Consider the following 21,899-nt stretch of genomic DNA (forward strand, 5'->3'; position numbering starts at 1 on the left):
ACTAAATAGTTGAGCTGCTGGTAGGGGAAGGAGGTGGAGAAAGTTTATATTTTTACAGAAACTACATAATAAATGTAGAAGGAACACAGAAAAATCACCGTTTTATGATTTTGTAATGTCCAGTATAATAATTGATTCAAGCAGGAACATCAGTGGATTCTAAAATGTTTGATGGAAGATTGTTGAGCAGGATATTGTTGGGGAATGGATATTTGCTACCTAACCAGGTAATCAAATTTGATTTCATTAATATGGGATAATTTGATATTGTATTCTTCCTGTTAAAATACAAGAAGACATATACATCAACTATGTAGTATTTATTTCTGCTAAAAATGATTTACCCAAATCAATGAAACAATCAGCTAAATCTTGACTGTGACTGGTCTGGACTCAGAAGTCCATTTCAGGGACGCCTGGGTGGCTCATCGGTTGAGCATCTGCCTTTGGCTCAGGGCATGATCTGGGTTGGGGGATTGAGTCCCGCATCAGGCTCCCTGCGAGGAGCCTGCTTCTCCATCTGTCTATCTCTCTACCTCTCTCTGTGTCTCTCATGAGTAAATAAATAAATAAAATCTTTTTAAAAAGCCAATATTTCATTAAAAACAAAGTTAGAAAAGGAAGGAGTAAGGGGAAATGTTCCAGGTTAAAAGAGATTAAAAAGGCCCAATCAAAATGCAGAGCAGGAGGCTTAATTAGGGAAAAAGAGAATAGCAATAAATGGCATTTTGAGTGACAATTGGAGAAAATAGAATATTGACCATATGGTAGATGAAATTATGGTATTATGATTAGTTTTATGGTATAATAATGATATACAGAGAATAATTTTAGACACATACTGAAATGTTTTGGGATAAACAAGAAAATGGCAGAGTGTTGACAATTGGTGAATCTAGCTGAAGAGTTTATTGTGTTTATTTACACTGTTGTACTATCAACTTTCTCATAGATTTGAAAAATTAAGAAGTTGGAGGGAGGGCAGCCCGGGTGGCTCAGCGGTTTAGTGCTGCCTTCAGCCCAGGGCATGATCCTGGAGACCTGGGATCAAGTCCCATGTTGAGCTCCCTTCATGGAGCCTGCTTCTCTCTCTGCGTGTGTCTCTGCCTCTCTCTCTCTCTTTCTCTCTGTCTCAAATAAATAAATAAATAAATAAATAAATAAATAAATAAATAAATAAATAAAATCTTAAAAAAAAAAAAGAAGTTGGGGGGAAACTCAGTAGTAATCAATATCTGCCTTAATAGTTCCATGCTACTTGTACTGCTGTGTTAGTGTTATTATTAATTTGTTTATAAACTGACCCTTATGACTTGGGTATATAGAATAGATTTATACAATGACAAATTTATCTTTTGACAGGTGCTTTGGAGCACTATGTTAGTTGCCTGGATCTGGTAAACAAGAGGCTACCTTACGGCCTTGCTCAGATTGGAGTATGTTTTCATCCTGTTTCTGATACTAAGCAGACACCTGATGGTGTTAAAAGGTACAAAAATTGGCAGATAACTTGATCTCGTATTTAAGTAATCAAGAACCAGTCACTTTCACTTTGGGATAGGTTATGTAATCTTCAACTAAGTAACAATCTGATCTTTCTGATATCCAAAGAATCGGTGAGAAGACTGAGGCTTCACTGGTTTGGTTTACTTCAGCAAGAACTGCAGGCCAGTGGCTTGATTTCTGGTTACGTCATCGACTCCTGTGGTGGAGAAAGGTACCCTTAACTTAATAATAGGTAAAATGTCTTAGTGTGACAGAGATAATACTTTCTATAATAAAATGAAATTTTATTTGATGTGATTATTTTTTTTGTAAGAGGCAGTTCTAACAAATCAGTTAACACACATAAAAGCCTCTTTGTAATGATTTTCATTGTTTCATATAAAAAGTTACTTTAGTAAAGATAATCTGTTGATGTCACTCTGCTCAGAAGCTTTTGTTGATAAGCCTTTGCATTTGAGGTACCCTCACCTGGCATTCCTGGCTGGTGTGGAGTTTGACCCTTGCACACCCTTACAGCTTCAGCTTTTGCTCCCTGCCTCCACAAACTCTGTATATTTATCAAAATGGTTCTGTGACTTATCATCAAGTATTAGTACATGCTGAAGAGGAAAGAGTAGGCATTTGTGGCTCACCATTGTCTTACCTTTCTCCCAATTCTTAAAATCCCCAAATGCCCACTTCAACTAAGTGGAATAATTACAAATAATCACACTCTTCTTAGAGGACAGTAATGATGAGTATACACTTTCCTCTCTGTCCTATTTAGTTTATGGTCACCTTCCACTCTTTTTAACTGACCACAAAAAGGCTAGATCACACCAACAGTTTTTCTCTGTAGGTCTTTCAGACTAAAAACAGTATTTTTAGCAATATATTCACTCATATTTAACTGAACTTCATAATTTTTATTTGGGACCTAACCAGTTTCATTGAGTTGCCGCATAAAAAGTCTTTGGCAACTTTTTAACTTTTATTTTAATAAACTAATAAACTTTCTTTTCCAGTTTGCCGTGAGTCCATCTAACTTCAGCAGCAGCGATTGTCAGGATGAAGAGGGACGAAAAGGAAACCAGCTTTACTACAATTTCCCCTGGGGAAAGGAGCCAATAGAGACCCTATGGAATCTAGGAGACCATGAACTTTTACACATGTATCCTGGAAATGAGTCTCAATTACACGTATGTTTTGCTTTGAGCTCCTGTATATCCTTTACCCAGATTCTCTGATCATTTATGAAACCATTTGAGAAAAAGTTGCAAACACGGAGCCCCATGACCTCTTAAAAGTGCAGTCTGTATTTTTGAGGTGCAAGGACACTCACCTACATAACCACAACACAGCCGTCAAAATCGAGAATGTACTAATAATCCATTATTATCATCTAATTATGTAATCCTTCAGATGTGACCAATTATCCTAATAAGGCCCTTTGATAGGTCCAGTATCCAATTTAGGATTTCATGCAGTTGTCCTGTCTCTTTAGTCTCCTTCAACTGAACAATTCCTTTTGGTCTTTCATGACTTTGGCATTTTTTTTTTATAAGATTTTATTTGTAACTAATCTCTACACCCAATATGAGGCTCAGACTTATAACCCTGAATTGAAGAGTCACATGCTCTACGGACTGACCCAGCCAGACATCCTATGACCTTGACATTTTTAAAGGATAGAGGCTTTTGTAGTTACTTTGTAGAGTGTCCCTCAGTTTAAGTTTCTTCCATATTTCCTTGTGATTTATGTATTTTTTTTCCTAAGAATACCACAGAAAGGTGCTGTTGTCTTCTCAGTGCATCATATCACAAGGCATATGATACTAAATTTGTTACTGGTGATGTTAACTTTTATCTTCTGGTTATGATAGTGCTGCCAGGTTTCTCCAACATAAAGCTGACAGATATTTTGTACTTATTAATTAGTGAGTAATTAATAAGTCTCTTGTGGGCAGATACATTTTGACCTACCAGTTGCAGCATACATTGCTGATTCTTGTGCAAATCAGTGATTATTATGAGAGTTGCCAAATGGGGTCATTTTTTAAATTATTATTAATTTTATTTTATTTTTTTTAAGATGTATTTATTTATTCATGGAGGCAGAGACATAGGCAGAGGGAGAAGCAGGCTCTTTGCAGGAGCCCAATGCAGGACTCGATCCTGGATCCTGGAACCTGGATCCTGGGATCGCGACCTGAGCTGAAGGCAGCCACCCAACTGCTGAGCCCCAGGCAGGTGTCCCACTTCATTATTTCTTTTGAATTTATTTATCAACAAATAAATATGGAATACTATGGGGTCAAGTTTTTTCCTCCTCTCTTTCTGTGTGCCCACAGATTCCTGTTTTTCTCAAAAGGTTATAATCTGTTACTAGCATTCTTTATTTTGATGCTAAAATTGTCCTGGACTTGGCCAGTGTCCTTTTGACATATCTCCTTCATTGTCTGAGTACTTCCTTACTTTTTGTAGCAACAAACTGTCCCAGGATCATCTTGTTTCTTGGCCTAGCTGTGGAATCAGCCATTTCTCTAAGGAACCTTAGTTCTTATTGGAGGAAAATGTATTTAAGATCTTAGATTTGAGGGGGATCCCTGGGTGGCTCAGCGGTTTAGCGCCAGCCTTCAACCCAGGATGTGATCCTGGAGTCCCAGTTTCCAATCCCCACATTAGGCTCCCTGCATGGAGCCTGCTTCTCTCTCTGCACCTCTTTGTGTGTGTGTGTGTGTGTGTGTGTGTGTGTGTGTGTGTGTGTGTGTGTGTTTCCCATGAATAAATAAATCTTTAAATTAAAAAAAAAATCTTAGATTTTGGGACACCTGGGTGCCTCAGTGGTTGAGCATCTGCCTTTCACTTAGACCATGATCCTGGGGTCCTAGGATCAAATTCCTCATCAGACTCCTCGCAGGGAGCATACTTCTCCCCCGCCTCTGTCTCTGCCTCTCTTTCTCCCTCTCTCTCTCTCTCTGTGTATGTGTCTCTCATGAATAAATAAATAAAATCTTTAAAAAAAAAAAAAATCTTGAGATTTTGCTACTAGGTGTTCTTGTACATGGGTATCATTGCTTCTGAGCCCTAACTGGACACAGCTAGGAAATCTTTGGAGGCAATTATGTTACATATATGTTTACATACTGAGTTCTGTAATTGTGTTTATATTTACCTATTATTAAAAACTAGGAGTTCATACCATTCTTCAAGTTCTAGTCTACTGCCACAGGGTTTATTCTAGCTTTTTCTCTTTCCAAATTTACAATTCTTTCCTGTGACAATGAGAAACCTGGCTCCCAGTATCCTCAGTGTATTGGTTTTTCATTTCTTATATGTAACCAAACTCCCTACCATTCTTACACAAAGATCAGCCCTGATACACCCTTTGTCCCACCCACCAGACACTCTAGATAAGTGTTTGAACCAGGGGGAGGAAGGAAGAAAGACTAATTAGAGAACTTGACTTGGACATTCTGCTGCCCCCTCTCTTTATAGCCCCCCTCACTAGGTGCTCTGACCAGATCATAGAGAAGGGGGAATGTTAGAAAGCCTGGTCTTGAACCTCAGTATCCCCTTTACCAGTCCCACTGACCAAAAGTTTGGCTTTGGATCAACCCAGGTTGGATATACTAGCCAGCTGACCAAAAACTCAGGCCTGACTAAAGGGAAGAAGTGCTTCATTTACTTCCTAAATAGAGTTTTCAAAAATTTAAATAGGTGATATAATTTTTTTAGAGGAGGAAGCTTGCCTTTTCATCCCACAGAGTACTGTGTAAATGGCTGTAATGTTTCTCAGGGTACCCCATGGATGCAAAGTTTTAGAAGCCCTGTGGATGTATAGAATTGTGGCTGAGTCCTCTTTACTGACCCATTCTTGAGCAATTCCAGATTTGAATGTTTAGAGTTTCTGACTGGCCACAGGTGGAGTTTTATGTGCTACTTGGTGACTAATAGAGCCTTAGTGAAAAAAAGGCACTTGAAACTTGAAAATGTAATAATGAAAACATAGTAGTTCTCACATAATTAGATTAATTTTAAAATATAAATAAGACCATGAAAAATTTTAAAGTTATTTATGAATATTTTCCCATTACCCCAACACCATCACATTTCATTTTGGGATATTCAGCTCATATGAAACTTGGTTATCATAGTCATTTTAGTTAAATAATCATTATCATAGTTAAAAGCCAATCAATCTTGTGACTAAGAATTTATTTTTTAAGCTCATTTATTTATTTTTAGTACTCTCTACACCCAGTGTGGGGTTTGAACTCAGGATGCAGCAATGAAGAATCCCACACTCTTCTCACTGAGTCAGCCAGGCACCCTAATCTTATGAGTAGGAATTTAAAGATGATCTCTTTGTCATGACTGTTACTAGTCTCTTATTTTGTTCATTATTGTGGTAACTTTCACTATCTCAATGAAAAGCTTTATTTTGCAGTTTTACTCCATTTAGTTGTTGCTTTTCCATTTCCATAGTTCTCAAAATTGTTCATTAGTTGACCATGTTATAAAATAATAGAATTTCTGCCATTTAGTATACTTTTTTGAAAGACTTCTTAGGCTATTTTGTATTAGTTTTTAGTAAGTTTTACAGTTAATATCTAAATATATTCTTTATTTTTAGAGAATGGTGAAGCAGATCTGTAAAGTCTAAAGAACAGAGTTAGGATAGAAAGAAATTCATTCTGGATGGTATGAGAAATCAGATATTCTAGCTAAGAGAATTTGCCATTGGATACCTCAGCATCCTTGGATATCCAACATTGAAAGAATTAGAAAACAGTAGGGACACCTGGCTGGCTCAGTCTGTAGAGCATGCAACTCTTGATCTCAGAGTTGTGAGTTCAAGCCCCATGTTGGGTGTAGATATTACTTAAAAATAAAATCTTAAAAATAAAAAACAAATGCCTGAATGGCTCAGTGGTTGAGCACCTGCCTTCAGCTAGGGTCATGATCCTGGGGTCCTGGAATTGAGTCCCACATCAGGCTCCATGCAGGGAGCCTGCTTCTCCCTCTGCCTATGTCTCTGCCTCTCTGTCTCATGAATAAAAAAAAGTCTTTAAAAAAGTAAAATAAAGTCTTAATATTTCAATATTATTCAGGGTTGTTGTTTTTTTTTTTTATTCAGATGGCACCGCAGAAGCTTGCAGTGCCTCAGTGTTATATTAAATATCAGTTCTATAGGGAAGCCTGGGTGGCTCAGGAGTTTAGCACCTGCCTTCAGCCTAGGGCATGATCCCAGAGTCCTGGGATCAAGTCCCACATCAGGCTTCCTGCATGGAGCCTGCTTCTCCCTCTGCCTGTGTCTCTGTCTCTTTCTCTGTGTCTCTCATGAATTTAAAAAAAAAAAAAAAATCAGTTCTATAAATGTGTGAAAGACATCAAGTAATAAAGTTAGATAGAATCCCAGATTTCAGGAAATGTACTGCCTTTTTTAAAGTTTAAAATTAGTTAATTAACTTATAGTGTATTATTAGTTTCAGAGGTAGAGTTTAGTGATTCATCAATTGCACATAACACCCAGTGCTCATTACATCAAGTGCCATCCTTAATGCCCATCACCCAGTTACCGCTCCCCCATCCACCTCTCCTCCAGCAACCCTCAGTTTGTTTCTTATAGTTAAGAATCTCTTATGGTTTGTCTCACTCTCTGATAATGTCTTATTTTAGGTGTACTGCCTTTTGAGGACAAATTTACATTAATCTATAGTACTATAGGTCATTAAAATGGGTTTAAAATGCCAATACATATGTATTAATGAAGACTGTGGCTAATTAGTAGAAGCTGAGGATTAACGTTTTTTTTAAGTATTAGAGAATTACAGATGGCAGTGATAATGGTAAAAAAAAAAAAAAGAAAAATCAAAGTAGAACTGTTTATATGCAAAACCTGTTAAATTTTTAGAATTGACATTGAAAAAAATTCAACATGATTCTTCAGTTTGAAAGTCTTTTTATCAATCCCTGATTTATATCATACATTATGGTATATTTTACATTCTTAATTATAGCCTTAAAGTAAATACTCCAGATCTTTTTTTTTTTTTTTAGATTTTATTTATTTATTCATGAGAGACACAGAGAGAGGCAGATACATAGGCAGAGAGAGGAGAAGCAGGCTACATGCAGGGAGCCCAACGCAGGACTCAATCTCAGAATTCCGGGATCCTGCCCTGAGCCGAAGGCAGACACTCCACCACTGAGCCACCCAGGCATCCCTCCAAACCAGATTTTTAATAGATGTTTGCTTATTATAAAAACTACATTTCCAGAGACTATACTCCAAATTCCTATCCCTAAGCATACTAATTTTTTTCTCTAAGGGCCCTGCCAAACTTTATATAATATTATCATCTTTATTATAATACTTCCAGTGCCCACCTAGGGAGCATTGGAAAAATAGTGATAATAAGGTCCCACTCCTGTCCAGGTAGTTCAGAGTCTCTGAGAGTGGAGCCTAGGCATGAAACCTTTTATGTTTTAAAATTCAAGGCAATTCTAATACTTCGCCAGTTGAGACTCACTGTTCTAAACCCTGATCTCCCCGAGAGCAGCGAACATGTCATAACCATCTTTGTGAGTCCAGTGCCTAGCATAGGCTTGGCCTGGAGTGGATGCTTTGTAAAATGAATTAGTAAGTTTGTGTTCTGATTCTGTAAATCTATAGTGAGATAGCTCTGCTAAATGATTATTTTTTTCTGCTTTTCTGTAAAGGGCCGAGATGGACGGAAAAATGTAGTTCCATATGTTTTATCTATTAATGGCAATCTAGACCGAGGTGTGCTGGCTTACCTCTATGATTCTTTCCAGCTAACGGAGAACTCCTTTACAAGAAAGAAGAATCTTCATAGAAAGGTGCTTTTAATATTTCAGAGATAAACTTGGGAAACTAAAAATATATGTTTTTCCTTCATATGTTAGTGTGCTTGGTTTTTAATCCAAACTGTGAATAATAAATTTCTTTTAATGCAAGTTATTTTACCATTTTTCAGTTTTAGAATCTGGCCGCAGGAGTAATAAGCATGTTCTCACAGAATAGAACAAGGCATTCCTATTGGGTAATCCCAGAGGCATTTCTGTTTGATCCTGTGAGACAGGTAGAGAGAGAACAATCTCTGATTCTTAGCCCCTGAGCCTTTTTCCCTTGGTGGCTTCCATTTGTATTAGAGTGTTGAATGGGAATATGTCAGACTAGAAGACTTGTAGTATTGACCTCTCTGCTTCTAGTCTGACCCCAAGTCACTAGATCACAGGAGCTATCTATGGGCCTGGGTCAACATTTTTATGGGCTCAAAATCAAGAGGGAAGAGGGATTGAAGCTATAGCAAAGAAAGTAAATGACTAATGGAGCAAGATTTTGGAAGAAACAGGGGTCAAGACAGAATCAGGAACACCAGTGGAGGGATTGGTCTTGAAAAGGAGTTATTTGAAAAACCAGGGAGGAGAGAAATGATGCTATAGATAATAAATAGGCTACCAGGGCTGGTTAGCCTTTGAAGGAAGTTTTCCTCATACCCTCTATTTTCTTAGAAAATTAGAAGGCAAGATTATTAGCTTAAAACATGGAGAAGTAGGGGTTTAAGTGGCAAGAATTTATTAATATTTCCCTTAAATGTGAAAGAGAGCTGCCCCAGATCAAAAGTTTCGACATGTTGAGTACTCAACTGGGATTGGAAACCTTGAGTTTGTAATACCACTTTAAATAACTGAATGATTTATTACACTGTGTTCATTTAGCCTGATATTCCTATAAAGAAAGTCACATTATAGAATTGTTCTAAGGCTTGGGATTTATAGGATATATAGCAAATGAGGGATCTTTTCTTTCTCTTATACCCTGTACCCAAACCATCAGCAAAAGCCATTTGATTCTGTCTTCAAAATATATCCTGAATTCGACCATTTCTTACCACTTCTCCTCCCTCCCCACTAGCACTGAGTGGCCCTTTTAAAAGGTACATGTTACTTTTTGTACTCAGAACATTCCACTAAGCTCCTCAGTTCATTTAGAGGAAAAGGCAAAGCCCCTAAAGTGTTTTTTACAAAACCCTTCTGACCTCCTCCTCCACCTGCACAGACCACTTGCTGTTTCTAGAACATGCCAGTGTCTTCCAGCTCAGAACTTTGTCATTTGTTCTCCCCTTTGCCTGAAATGCTCTTTTTCCAGGATCCACAACCACCTTTATAAAGACTTCACTCAAATGTCACCTCCAAGACGTGACCCACCTTATTTAAAATTGCAAACAGCCTTCTCCAACCCAGCCCTTGCCAGCACTTCCTATCTTCTCCTCCCCCCACTTCTTTTTTAGTACTTCCCACATTCAAATATATTACTTACTTGTTTATTATCTATTATCCCTACCATTTGTCCCTAGTACCTACAACTGTTTTTAGCACCAAGGAGCCATTCAAATGTTTGTTGAGTGGATGGATGAATAAGAAGAGTGGTAGGTTTTGGTAAGAGAAAGTTTAAATGATAAGCCCCACAGTTGGGGCTGGGTGGGGAAGGCAGTAATACCAGAAAGGGACATTTTGATTGAGGGAAAATGGAGTTGTCAGAAAACAAGAAAATATCAACTGAACTTATCTCTCCAGAACATTTAAGTGGAGAAATCAATGAGCAGCTTGATATAGCCAGCTGAATACATCATTACATGATTTTTTATGACCTCAGCTAGCTTCCATTTTCACACAAAATCTATTTTAGAATCTCCGTGTTTGTTAAAGTACTTGTGTTAGATTTAAACAAAATGTGCTGTCCTTTTTTTCCCTCTTTAAATTGCTTTAGGTACTTAAACTTCACCCTTGTTTAGCCCCTGTTAAGGTTGCTTTGGATGTGGGAAGAGGCCCAACAGTGGAACTAAGACAGGTGGGTAAATGAGTTTTAGTGTCATGATTTTAATTATAACCATTATTTCAAATAAATTAGTAGCTTGCCATTTAAATTTGTATTTTGATTCATTTGCTTTTTTAAAAATTTAAATAGCTGCGGATAAATAGTATGGCTTATTATAGATAATTTGAAATATATAAAAGAAGCTGCATACAGTTCAGTGGGTTTTGCTGTTAAAGTTAGGCTTAGTCATAGTTGCATTTTTCAAATGACTATGCATAGTTTTGGTAATTGAATATTTGTACAGATGTCTAGTGAATTATTTCTTGCCCACTTACATGTTTAATTAACACCTTTGATACTTCCTGGTATAAGCACAGGTTCCAGATCTATACCTTATTTTGGTTCTTCTAACCTGTCTGGTCTAATTAAACATTCTTGAGAAAAGCCAGGAGAGTGGTTTTAGTTTCTTTCCAGAAACCCCCTCAGCAGTCATGCTGGGTCCAGGTGACTCAGACCCACCCAGTACCTGAGTGAGGACACTAACAAGATTCACCCAGCTTCCTTCCTTGGGAAGGTGCGGATAGTGCACTCAGTGGAAGGGAAGGTAGTGATTTAATTTTAATTTCCACTTTTCCCCCTGGGGTTCTGGCCGCCTCCCCAAGATCCTTGTAGGTTTTTCTCTGACAGAATCTGTTTTGGTTTTGTTGATGTTTTGAATGGCAATGATGATGATAATTCTTGTATTTGTTATAAAATTTTCTCTTAGGGAAGATTTGCATTTAGTATTCAGCTTTGAGGTGCTGGATTTCTTCATTTTCAGTGGAAGTATGCAATTTACAAGTGTACAGTATATGAATTGTAAACAATATTACCACATTGGTAAAAGAATTTATGCCCCATTTTAAGGACTGAAAAAAGTGGTTTGTGGTTTCACAAAAACAGGATAATCATTCTAGCTACTTTTACTTCCTTCATATTTGAATTGTGTATATTTTTTCCTCAGGTTTGTCAAGGGTTATTTAATGAATTACTAGAAAATGGTATTTCTGTGTGGCCTGGTTATATGGAAACTGTGCAGTCCTCATTGGAACAACTTTATTCAAAGTAAGAATTGTCTTTCTTGTCACTAAGATATGTGATCAGAGTTTTTGATCTTTAGGAGTAACGGAAATTTCTTCTAAATACTCTTTAGGAGTAACGGAAATTTCTTCTAAATACTCTTCTAAGTATATATATATATTTTATATATATATATATATATATATATATATATATATGTAAAATACAGTCTAAAATTATTCCTAACTTTCCCGTTTACAGAACCAAGAGTAACGGAAATTTCTTCTAAATACTCTTCTAAGTGTATATATATATATATATATATTTTTATATATATATATGTAAAATACAGTCTAAAATTATTCCTAACTTTCCCGTTTACAGAACCATATGCCTCTAGTTAATTGCTACAGCAGGGAACAATATTCATTAGTATATCTAAGTACATATTATATGCAACTTCAAGACTTAATGTTATGTGGTATGTGTACCTGAGTTTCTCATTTTACCAGGGATACAATTGGTATATTGGATGCGTTTATGGAATCAGGATTGAGGGAAAACGAGTGGAGTGCCTTTTCCTTGCCAGTGCTTGGTTCATTCTAAGGCTGAGTGGAAGATAATTCCATCCCCGACAAAGAACAGAGCAGTAGTTTCAATGATGAGCACTTCTGTTCATCTAGTGCTCCATACTGCTACCTGTATTTATCATTCTTAACTCCTTCTTCTTCACCTCCAGTTGATAACTAAATTCAACCAGATCTATCTTTCTCCATCCTCGCTGCACTACCCATGTTAAAGTCACCAGTGTCCTTTGGCTGGATTGTTTGTTCCTTTTTTTTTTTTTTTTTTTTTTAAGATTCATATATTTATTTATTCATGAGAGACACACAGAGAGAGGCAGAGACATAGACAAAGGGAGAAGCAGGCTCTCCCCATGGGGAGCCCAATGTGGGACTCGATCCTGAAACCCCTGATCATGCCCTGAGCCGAAGGCAGATGCTCAACAACTGAGCCACCCAGGCATCCCTTTTGGTTGTATTCTTGGAATAATCTCCTGATTGCTCTGTCTCCAGTCTTGCCCCCTGCTATTTCATTAACTTCCATTTTATAAGTAATCAATTCTTCCCTCCTTTGGGCTTATTTTGTTATCTTTAGTAACATTATATTACTAAACACAATGTTGTGTTTAATATCTGTCTTTTGGGTGAAAAGTTGGGAAGCTTTATGTTTTTCTCTTCTCTAGTAACTTGTTAAAATACACCTTTCAAAAAAAAATAAAATAAAATAAAATACACCTTTCAGATGATATAAGAGGAAAAATAGGTTTCTATAGATAAAGCAATTAATGGTTTCATTGTATATAAAACAAAGGGATGGTGGTGCTTGAACTCCCCAGTCCTCTTAGTTCTAGAATCTTATCTTTTGAGTCATTAAAGGATAATTGAGTGAACATTATCAAGTTACAGTTGTTTTTTGAATGGTAAAGACTTTGTGGTCCCAGTGTATCTTTAATGAAATATTTATTAAGCACACTTACTATGTTTTTTTTTTTTAAGAGGATTTTTTAAAACATTTTTTATTTACTTATTTGAGAAAGAGAGAGGGTCCGCATACACAGGCAAAGAGGGAGAGGGAGAAAATCTCAGACTCCACACTGAGTGTTGAGCACATCGTAGGCTCGATCACATGATCCTGAGATCATGACTTGAGCCAAAACCAAGAATCTGAGGTTCATCCCTAATTTCACCCCAAATAATGTGTTGAGGTACCAGTGTTTATTTCTTGGATTTTATTTTCTTTTATGACTTTTTATGTATTACAATAAGAGAGAAACTTTCTGAAAAGTTTATTTTGAATATGGTTCAAAAACTTTAAAAACGTGTTTTTTGGTCCAGCTCTCAAGCCCTGCTTTTGAGTTTTCTGACTCTGGAAAGTGGCTGGATTCTAAAGTAATTAAAGCTGGTAATATGGTGAATTTATAATTGTGCTCATGTATTTTGTTTAACTACTTTTTTCCTTAGATATGATGAAATGAGTATCCTGTTCACAGTTTTGATTACTGAAACTACTTTGGAGAATGGGTTAATACATCTGAGAAATAGAGATACCACAATGAAGGAAATGATGCATATATCCAAAGTAAAAGGCTTTTTAATCAAGTACATATCATCAGCTAAGAATGTATAGCTTTAAATATTTGTGTAATAAATATTCTCCTTTCCTAATTTGACTGTCTTATGTTAAATTTGTTCTTAGCCCCTTTACTCTTATGGACATTTTTGGTGCTTTTAATTAAGTTTTTATTACTTATATTTCTTAATGGATTCCATTCTATCAGAAATATGTTCAGCCATGAGAAACAAAAGTTCCATCATACTGGATTAAGCAAATTGTAGTTTGTTTTTCTCATTATAAGAAGTCTAGGGGTAGACTGCCCAGAGCTGGTATAATTGTTTCCTCTAGAGTTAGGGACCCAGGCTCTTGATGCCTGTCTGTTCTACCATCTTTAGTGTGTTGGCTTTAATTTTTATGCTTGCTGCTTTGTGGTCACAAGGTGGCTGCTGTATTTCTAGACTTGTCCACATTCTAGTTAGGAAGAAAGTCAAAGAGCTAACCAGCCAAAATTCTTCCCCTTTTTATTTGTTTTATTTTGCTTTATTTTATTTTTAAAAAGATTTTATTTAGTTATTCATGAGAGACAGAGAGAGGCAGAGACACAGGCAGAGGGAGAAGCAGGCTCCATGCAGGGAGCTTGATGTGGGACTCGATCCCAGGACTCCAGGATCACACCCTGGGCCGAAGGCAGGTACTAAACTGCTGAGCCACCCAGGGATCCCTACTTCCCCTTTTTAATTGGGAAAGTAAAAACTTTCCGAGACATCCCAATCAGAAGGCTCGTTTATGTTTCATTGGTCAGAACTGGGTCACCTAGTCATCCCAAGGCCAATCACTGCCTAAGGGAATGAGAATATGATTTATTTGGATCAAACACAACTTAAGCTTTAGGGTTTTGATAGTCTCTTATCCTCTCTTTTATTATCAGGAAAGAAGGAATCTTTATAGAATCTGCCACACGCATGGGGCACCTGGGTGGCTCAGTTGGTTAAGAATCTGCTTTTGGCTCAGGTTATGATCCCAGAATCCTGGGATCAAGTCCCTGCTAAGCAGGGAGCCTGCTTCTCCCTCTGCCTGCTGTCCCCCTACTTGTGCTCTCTCTCTGTCAAATAAATAAATAAAATATTTTTAAAAAATCTGCCACATGTATACTGTCAAATGTTGAAGGTTAACCTAAAACTAAACTTTAAAAAATTAGGACATTTATTGATTTTTGAACAGCAAGAAAAAATAAATGTTAGGTGGCATAATCTAATACTATAGTCTCTTTTGTATCTGGTTCTAATAGATATATTTGAAGGAAATCTTTGAACTTTTATGACCTGGTTATGTTTGTGTTAATTATACTGTCATTACCTGACAAAAATTCCAAACATACGAAGAATAGTATAATTAACTCTTTAAGTGCTTTCACCGAGCACCGGTAACTATCACCTGTGAACATCTTGCCTCATCCTTCCATCAGTTTGAGGCAGATTGCAGCTCTCATTTCATGTGTAAGTGTTTCAGTTAAGTGTCTTTTGTTAACCTTTATCATTCCTAAAAATTAACACTTGGTGATATTAAGGAATTATTGACAATTTCCTTGGATGTGTGATAATGGCATTAGGGCCTTTTAAAAAAAAATCTGATAGACATATACTTAAATATTTTGGAGTGAAATTATATGATATCTGAGACTTGCCTTAAAATTCTCTAGTTTAAAAGTGGTGAAATAGGGGAACCTGGTGGCTCAGTAGTTGAGCATCTGCTTTTGACCCAGGTTGTGATCCCAGGGTCCTGTGACTGAGTCCCTCATCAGGCTCTCTGCGGTAGCCTGCTTCTCCCTCTGCCTATGTCTCTCCCTCTCTGTGTGTGTCTCATGAATAAATAAATCAAATCTTTTAAAAAATAAAATAAAAATGGTAAAATATAGATTAAAAAACAATAGTATTTCTGAGTTGTTGAAGCTGGGTGATGGGTACATGATGGTCCATTGTATTTTGTGTGTGTTTGAAAATTTTCATGATAAAAAGTTTTTAAAAACCAATTATTTAATAATCAGATATCTTTTCAGTTGTCTCATAATTTCTTAAAATTGTTTGAAGTTGATGGTTAGGTCTTTTAATCTCAAGCTCGCTCTCTTTTTTTTTAAGAAATTGGGCTGTTTATTACAGTGTTTGTCACTCTTTGGATTTTGCTTATTGCATCCCCATGATGGTTTAACCTGTTTCTCTCTATATATAATTTCCTATGGATTTGGAAGTTGAATCCAAAGCCTTGATCAGTTTCAAGTTTAATTCTGGGAAACAAGATTTTTCTTAGGTTGTTGTATTCTCCCATCAGGTGGAGTAATGCCTGGTGGGTTTTCTTTGGGGATGCTAGCAATCATTGATCAGTGCTTAGGTCAGTCAGTTCGTTAGAGCTGACAAAACGGTGATATTCTGATTCTTCATTAACTAGAATACTTCTGTGAAGAAAAACATCTATTACTTGCATAGAGGTATGAGAGAGGTAGGATAAATGCAGATTTGAAGTTGTTCTCTTTGATGTTCAAATTGTCCTATCTTTGGCCAGTGGGAGCCTCTTAGAGTTGGCTTGGAGTCCTTTTGACAACTTAGTAGTCTTTGATAGCTTCCTTTGTATCTAATGTCTTACACAGAGATATATATTTCAGAGTTTCTCTAAGAAGCCCTGGTTCCTTTTAATGGAAAACAGTATTTGGAAGCTGTATCTGGGTACTGGGGCTGCTCATTGTTAGAAGGTGATCTTTGTTTCTAGGCCTTTTCAGTGTTCAGTACTAGCAAATACGTAAGTGTGTTTGTATATTTCCCCCTGAATTAAAAAAGTCATGAATCCACACCAATACTTTATATTCAAATTCAAGACTGCAGTGTGTGTGTGTGTGTTAATTAGCTTTGTCGAGATAAAATTTATTTCAATATATTTACTTACTTTAAATGTATAAATGATGAGTTTTTACAAATGTGTAACCACCACAGTGACAATAGAGAACATTTCTTGTCACCCAAAAAATGTCCCCTCCTGCCTTTTTAGGACTGCAGGGTTTTTACTGAATCTCTTTTATCATGTATCTGTATTTCTTCTCATTCCAAAACCCCAGTTCTCAAGAATACTGAGGGTGATGATAAAATTAGAAAGCCATGCCCCACAACTGCTCATTTGCTTGATCTCATCTTCATTATGGCAGTCTCAGAATTGCCGTACCAGTATGACCACTGTATGTCTACTTAAAAGTTTACATTTCAGAGGTACCTGGGTGGCTCAGTCAGTTAAGCAGCCTGCTCTTCATTTCAGGTCAGGTCATGACCTCAGGGTGGCGAGATTGATCCCCACATCCAGCTCTGCACTCAGCAGGGAATCTGCTTGTCCCTCTCCCTTTTCCCTGCTACCACTCACATATGTTCTCTCACTTTCAAATAAAATCTTTCTAAAAATTTAAATTTCATTTTTGGAGTTTGGGGCTCAATATTTAAAGTTTTAAAGCATTTTTCTCTTTTTTTAAAAAGTGAACTCATTTTTTAAAAATATTTATTTATTTGAGAGAAAGAGAGTGAGCAAGAGTAGGGTGGGGGCAGAGGCAGAAGCAGACTCCCTGCTGAGCAGGGACTCCCAACGTGGGGCTTGATCCCAGGACTCCGGGATCATGACCCGAACAAAAGGCAGACTTTCAACCAACTGAGCCACCCAGGTGCCCTTTAAAGCATTTTTCTAAAGAAAACCCCAGTCCTGCCCACGGCTACTTTTATTTAGGTACCTTGTCTTCTTAGAAGCCTCAGCCTTCATGGAAGGATTGTATTCCTGGTCTGACTGCAGATTGTATCCGCAGTAACTGCTAAGGCATCTGCAGTATTTAGCAACTTGGAATGTTGACACTGCAGGTGAGGTCAGTGATACTTATGGAGGTTTATCCAGATTAGATGTATCTAGCTGGAGTTCTACATCGGAATCTCCTCTAGCGCTTGTTTTTGTTTTTTGTTTTTAAAGATTATTTATTTGAGGGATCCCTGGGTGGCGCAGCGGTTTAGCGCCTGCCTTTGACCCAGGGCACGATCCTGGAGACACGGGATCGAATCCCACGTTGGGCTCCCGGTGCATGGAGCCTGCTTTTCCCTCTGCCTGTGTCTCTGCCTCTCTCTCTCTCTGTGTCTATCATGAATAAATAAATAAAATCTTTTAAAAAAAAATAAATAAATAAAGATTATTTATTTGAGAAAGAGCATACAAGCCGGAGAGGAGCAGAATCCTCTCCCTGGGAGGAGCAGAATCCTCCGGAGGGAGGGAGAGAGAATCTCAGGCAGACTCCCTGCTGAGTGCAGAGCACAGCACAGGGCTCAATCTTAGCCCCCTGAGATCAAGAGCTAAGCCAAAATCAAGTTGGTTGTTCAAATGACTGAGCCACCCAGGCACCCCAATCCTGTGGAACTTTTTAAATATACTTGAGCCCTATTTACTGGTAACAGTCTCTGACAGTGGGGCTCACACAAGTATATTTTTGAAACTTACAGGTGATTTCTGATGTTCACCCAGGAATAATCGCCATTAAATTTATCAGAGAGCTGCATGCCTGGGTGGTATGGTTTTGATAGATTTTCCCTCCAATCCAGTTTTTATTGTTATTTTTTTTCAATCCAGGTTGTTTTTAATAAAGTTTCTTACCAAATACCCTTCTTAGGTATTAAATGACTCCAATATATATTGAAAGATGTCATTAGAAATAGTTCTATGAAACTCATTATTGATTTAGCCATAAGAGTGTTCTTTTTTTTTTTTTAAGTTTATTTATTTGAGAGAGAGATGTGGGCATGTGTACAAGTGGAAGAGGGCAGAGAAAGAAGGAAAGAGAATCCCAAGCAGACTCAGCACTGAGTGCAGAGCCCGCTGCAAGGCTTGATCTCACAAGCCTGAGATGATGAGCAGAAACCAAGAGTCGGAGGCTTAACTTACTGAGCTACCCGGGTGTCCCTGCTGTAAGAGTGTTCTTAAAGGCCTTTTTTTTTTTTTTTTTTTTTTTTTTGGAAGGCTTTTGTTTGCTGTTATAGCACATCTTCCTGTAAGAAAGCATGGGAGAGTTTTCTCTCAGATAGTGTACTTCTCCTGGCCTGTTATTATATGTGTTATCTATTTGTTCATTTTATTCATTCAAAAAGGCTTTTTGAGCACCTAACTCACAGGGACTGTAGGTATTGGGGATGTAGTGATGAACAAGATAGAAGAGGCCTTTCTAGTAGACAGGTGGGGACAGCCACTAAGCAGGTAGGCACATGGACAATAACAGGTAATTTCAGATAGTGTTGTAGGTAATAGAATTATGTGCTAGATCATGTACTTTGCATAAGTGGTCAAAGAAGCTCAGAGTATGTGACCTTCAAACAGGCTGAATGATGCAAAGGACCCAGATGTGTGAAGATCTGGGGTAGCACATCCTGGGGGGAGGGACTAGCGAGTGCCAAGATCATTAGGATGGAAAAGGTGTGGAGTGATCGAGGAGCAGAAAAGAGGCCAGAGGATGCTGGAGTAAGTGAGCAGAGGTGAGATGAGTAGTGGATGGGATCAGACAGGGTCAGGACCCACATCACTTGGAGCCATGGCAGCCATAGCAAGTCTTCTGGAAGCCACTGAGGCAGGAGGGGATGGCTTAAATAAATTAAGGACATACTGTTATTTTGAAAGGATCGCTGTAGAATGGAATGTAGAAGAGCAGAAGAGAAGCAGGGAGACCTGTTAAGGAACGCTGACAGGTGATGGTGGCCAGGACAAGCAGACGGCAGTACCCTTCTTAGGCCTGCAAGAGGAACCCCCTGTACTGGGCCCTGTCTTCGAGCATTCTGCTCTGGCCCTTCGTCTGCGTCCTTCCCAATGGGATGTTTGAGGCGCCAAGGAGGCATGCTTGGAGATCATTGTAGTCCTTAGGTGGCTAATTTTTATAACCTGCAAATCAGTTAACAACCTCTGGTAGATAGTATTGGGGAAAGGTCAAGGGCATAGTCCATGTCCCTCGAGGGTGGGAAGGAGAGAGAAGGAAACTGAACTTCAGGCATCACAGAACTACTGTTGATCATTCCTCTGGTTAGGTCTCCCCTTTATATCCTTCCTGAGAAGCATCACTGAGAAAAGGCAGTTAGAAGGGACAGCTGGTCATCCCAACAAGGCTTTTGTGCTGCTCCGGTGTTAACCCTGCAGGTACCATCTTTTCCCAATTTTCTCTTGGATTATTGGTGGGAGTTTTTTCCCCAATAATTTATAATAGCTTATGGAACTTCAAACTTTATCTGAGATGGTGGGTTCAAAATATTTGCCCTAGTTATGCTCTTGGCTTAGCTTATGATTTTTAAATGTAATTTTTAAATGAGTCATATAATTAAAGAATCCTTTATGTCTTCTGAATTGTAAGTCATACCTAGAAAAGTCTTCCCCTCTTAAAGATTATTTTTAAATTCCTCCTGTTTTCTTCTGGCACTTCTATGGCTTCATTTTTGGGTATTTTAATATTTGATCTATCTGACTTTATTTTGTTGTAGAGAATGAAGTAGGGGGTCCAAATTTTTATTGTGATTCTCAAGTTTTTACAGTATGTTGAATGATCCATCTTTTCCCCACTGACTTAAAATGCCATATTTTTTCATATACTGAATTCCCATGTGTGTTTAGATTTATATCTAGACTTTTTATTCCATTCCACTGTTCTACTTGTTCAGTACTATGTATGCCAATATCACACTTTAAACATCATGGTAGCTTTATAATGTTTCTAAACCTCACACACACCTCTCTCCCTCTCCCCCTGCTTTCTGTCATTTATGTTTTCTATATGCTTCTTGAATCCTCTACTCTTTATCTGTGTTCACTTTTCTTTTTTCTTTTCTTGAAGATTTTATTTATTTATACATGAGAGACACAGGCAGAGGGAGAAGCAGACTTCCTGCAGGGAGCCTGATGCAGGACTCAATCCCAGGACCCGAGGATCACATCCTGAGCCAAAGGCAGACACTCAACCACTTAGCCACCCAGGTGTCCCTGTGTTCAGTTTTCTTGTTCAAGTACATTGTGTAGTTCTTTAAGTGAAAACATGATGGAAAAACCTCCTTCTCAGTCTTTGTCTTAAAACATCTTTAGTTCACCCTCAATCTTGATTGAAATTTTGGCTAATGTGGAAGATATATTGAGTGGCTCTCTCTCAAACTCATCATAACCCTTCTTCTACTTGGCGGCGTCGGAGACCTAAAAACATTACCATTCCCTTACTGCCAGGGTAGGTATGGTGGTGAATATCTTCCAATTGGATGCGTGTGCATGGGATTTAGAAAGTACAACAGAGTTAGTGATTGTCATGAGAAGCAAGTAACTAAGGTGGTAGAGTTCCACACTCCGTGTCTGACCTCCAGTTTCTGAGCCTGAGGCTATGGTGACAGAGGCAACAATGGTAACAGTAACGGCAGTAGCTTACTGGTCTCCAGATTGTAAGAAAATCTACAGGTAAATTATTAAAGTTGAAGAGAGTTTAGTGAAGTTGCTAAGGGATACACAATCAAGCTCAATAATATTGATTGTGTCTATATATCAGCAACATAAAATAAAAACACAACTTATCATAGCATCAAAATATCAAGTACCTAGAAATCTAACAGAAGATATATAAGATGTTTATGCAGGAAATGATAAAACACTCGAGAGAATTAAGACATACACAGTGAGATATTTGTAATTTGGAAGACCCATTATTCTAAAAATGTTAATAGTTCCCCCCCCCATTGATCTATAAATTTAATGCAATATCAATCAAAGTCCCTATAAGATTCAGCGGTTTTTTTTCCTTTAAAAAAATGAAAAGCTGAGTCTTTTTTTTGTTTAAAAGCTGACTCTAAAACTTAATTGGAAATGCAAAAAGGTCAAGAATAGCCAAGACATTCTTAAAAAGAACAAGTTGGGAAAATTTCCTTTTCCAGTTATCAAAACTTATTTAAAAGAGTATGGTTGGGGATCCCTGGGTGGCTCAGCAGTTTGGCGACCGCCTTCAGTCCAGGGCATGATCCTGGAGTCCTGGGATCGAGTCCCACTTCAGGCTCCCTGCAGAGAGCCCGCTTCTCCCTCTGCCTATGCCTCTCTCTCTCTCTCTCTCTGTGTGTGTCTCGTGAATAAATAAATCTTAAAAAATATTTAAAAAATAAATCCAAGTGATCTATAAATAGAAAAATGTGTTCAACCTTGCTAGTCTCAGGGAAATGCAAATTAAAACCACAATGAGGGCACCCCTGGTGGCTCAGCGGTTTGGCGCCTGCCTTCGGCCCAGGGTGTGATCCTGGAGACCTGGGACCAAGTCCCACGTCGGGCTCCCTGCATGGAGCCTGCTTCTCCCTCTGCCTGTGTCTCTGCCTCTCTCTCTCTCTCT

The 21,899-nt window shown here is 37.9% G+C and overlaps 1 protein-coding gene across 4 annotated transcripts in view; it reads left to right on the top strand.

Annotated features, from left to right (window-relative positions):
- Window positions 1-21,899, top strand: part of POLG2 (DNA polymerase gamma 2, accessory subunit) — a 39,879-nt gene that overhangs the window by 3,735 nt on the left and 14,245 nt on the right. For 3 of the 4 annotated variants that reach the window (XM_038546854.1, XM_038546856.1, XM_038546855.1), the window contains exons 2-7: window positions 1,363-1,489; window positions 1,612-1,717; window positions 2,511-2,684; window positions 8,212-8,352; window positions 10,286-10,366; window positions 11,337-11,437. In XM_038546854.1, coding sequence (XP_038402782.1) covers window positions 1,363-1,489; window positions 1,612-1,717; window positions 2,511-2,684; window positions 8,212-8,352; window positions 10,286-10,366; window positions 11,337-11,437 — 730 coding nt within the window. Of the gene's footprint in view, window positions 1-1,362; window positions 1,490-1,611; window positions 1,718-2,510; window positions 2,685-8,211; window positions 8,353-10,285; window positions 10,367-11,336; window positions 11,438-13,416; window positions 13,621-21,899 lie in introns of those variants that run through there. The other variant, XM_038546853.1, reaches the window with a different exon arrangement.

The sequence above is a fragment of the Canis lupus genome, chromosome 9 (genome assembly GCF_011100685.1).
Source record: "Canis lupus familiaris isolate Mischka breed German Shepherd chromosome 9, alternate assembly UU_Cfam_GSD_1.0, whole genome shotgun sequence".
Lineage (NCBI taxonomy): Eukaryota > Metazoa > Chordata > Mammalia > Carnivora > Canidae > Canis > Canis lupus.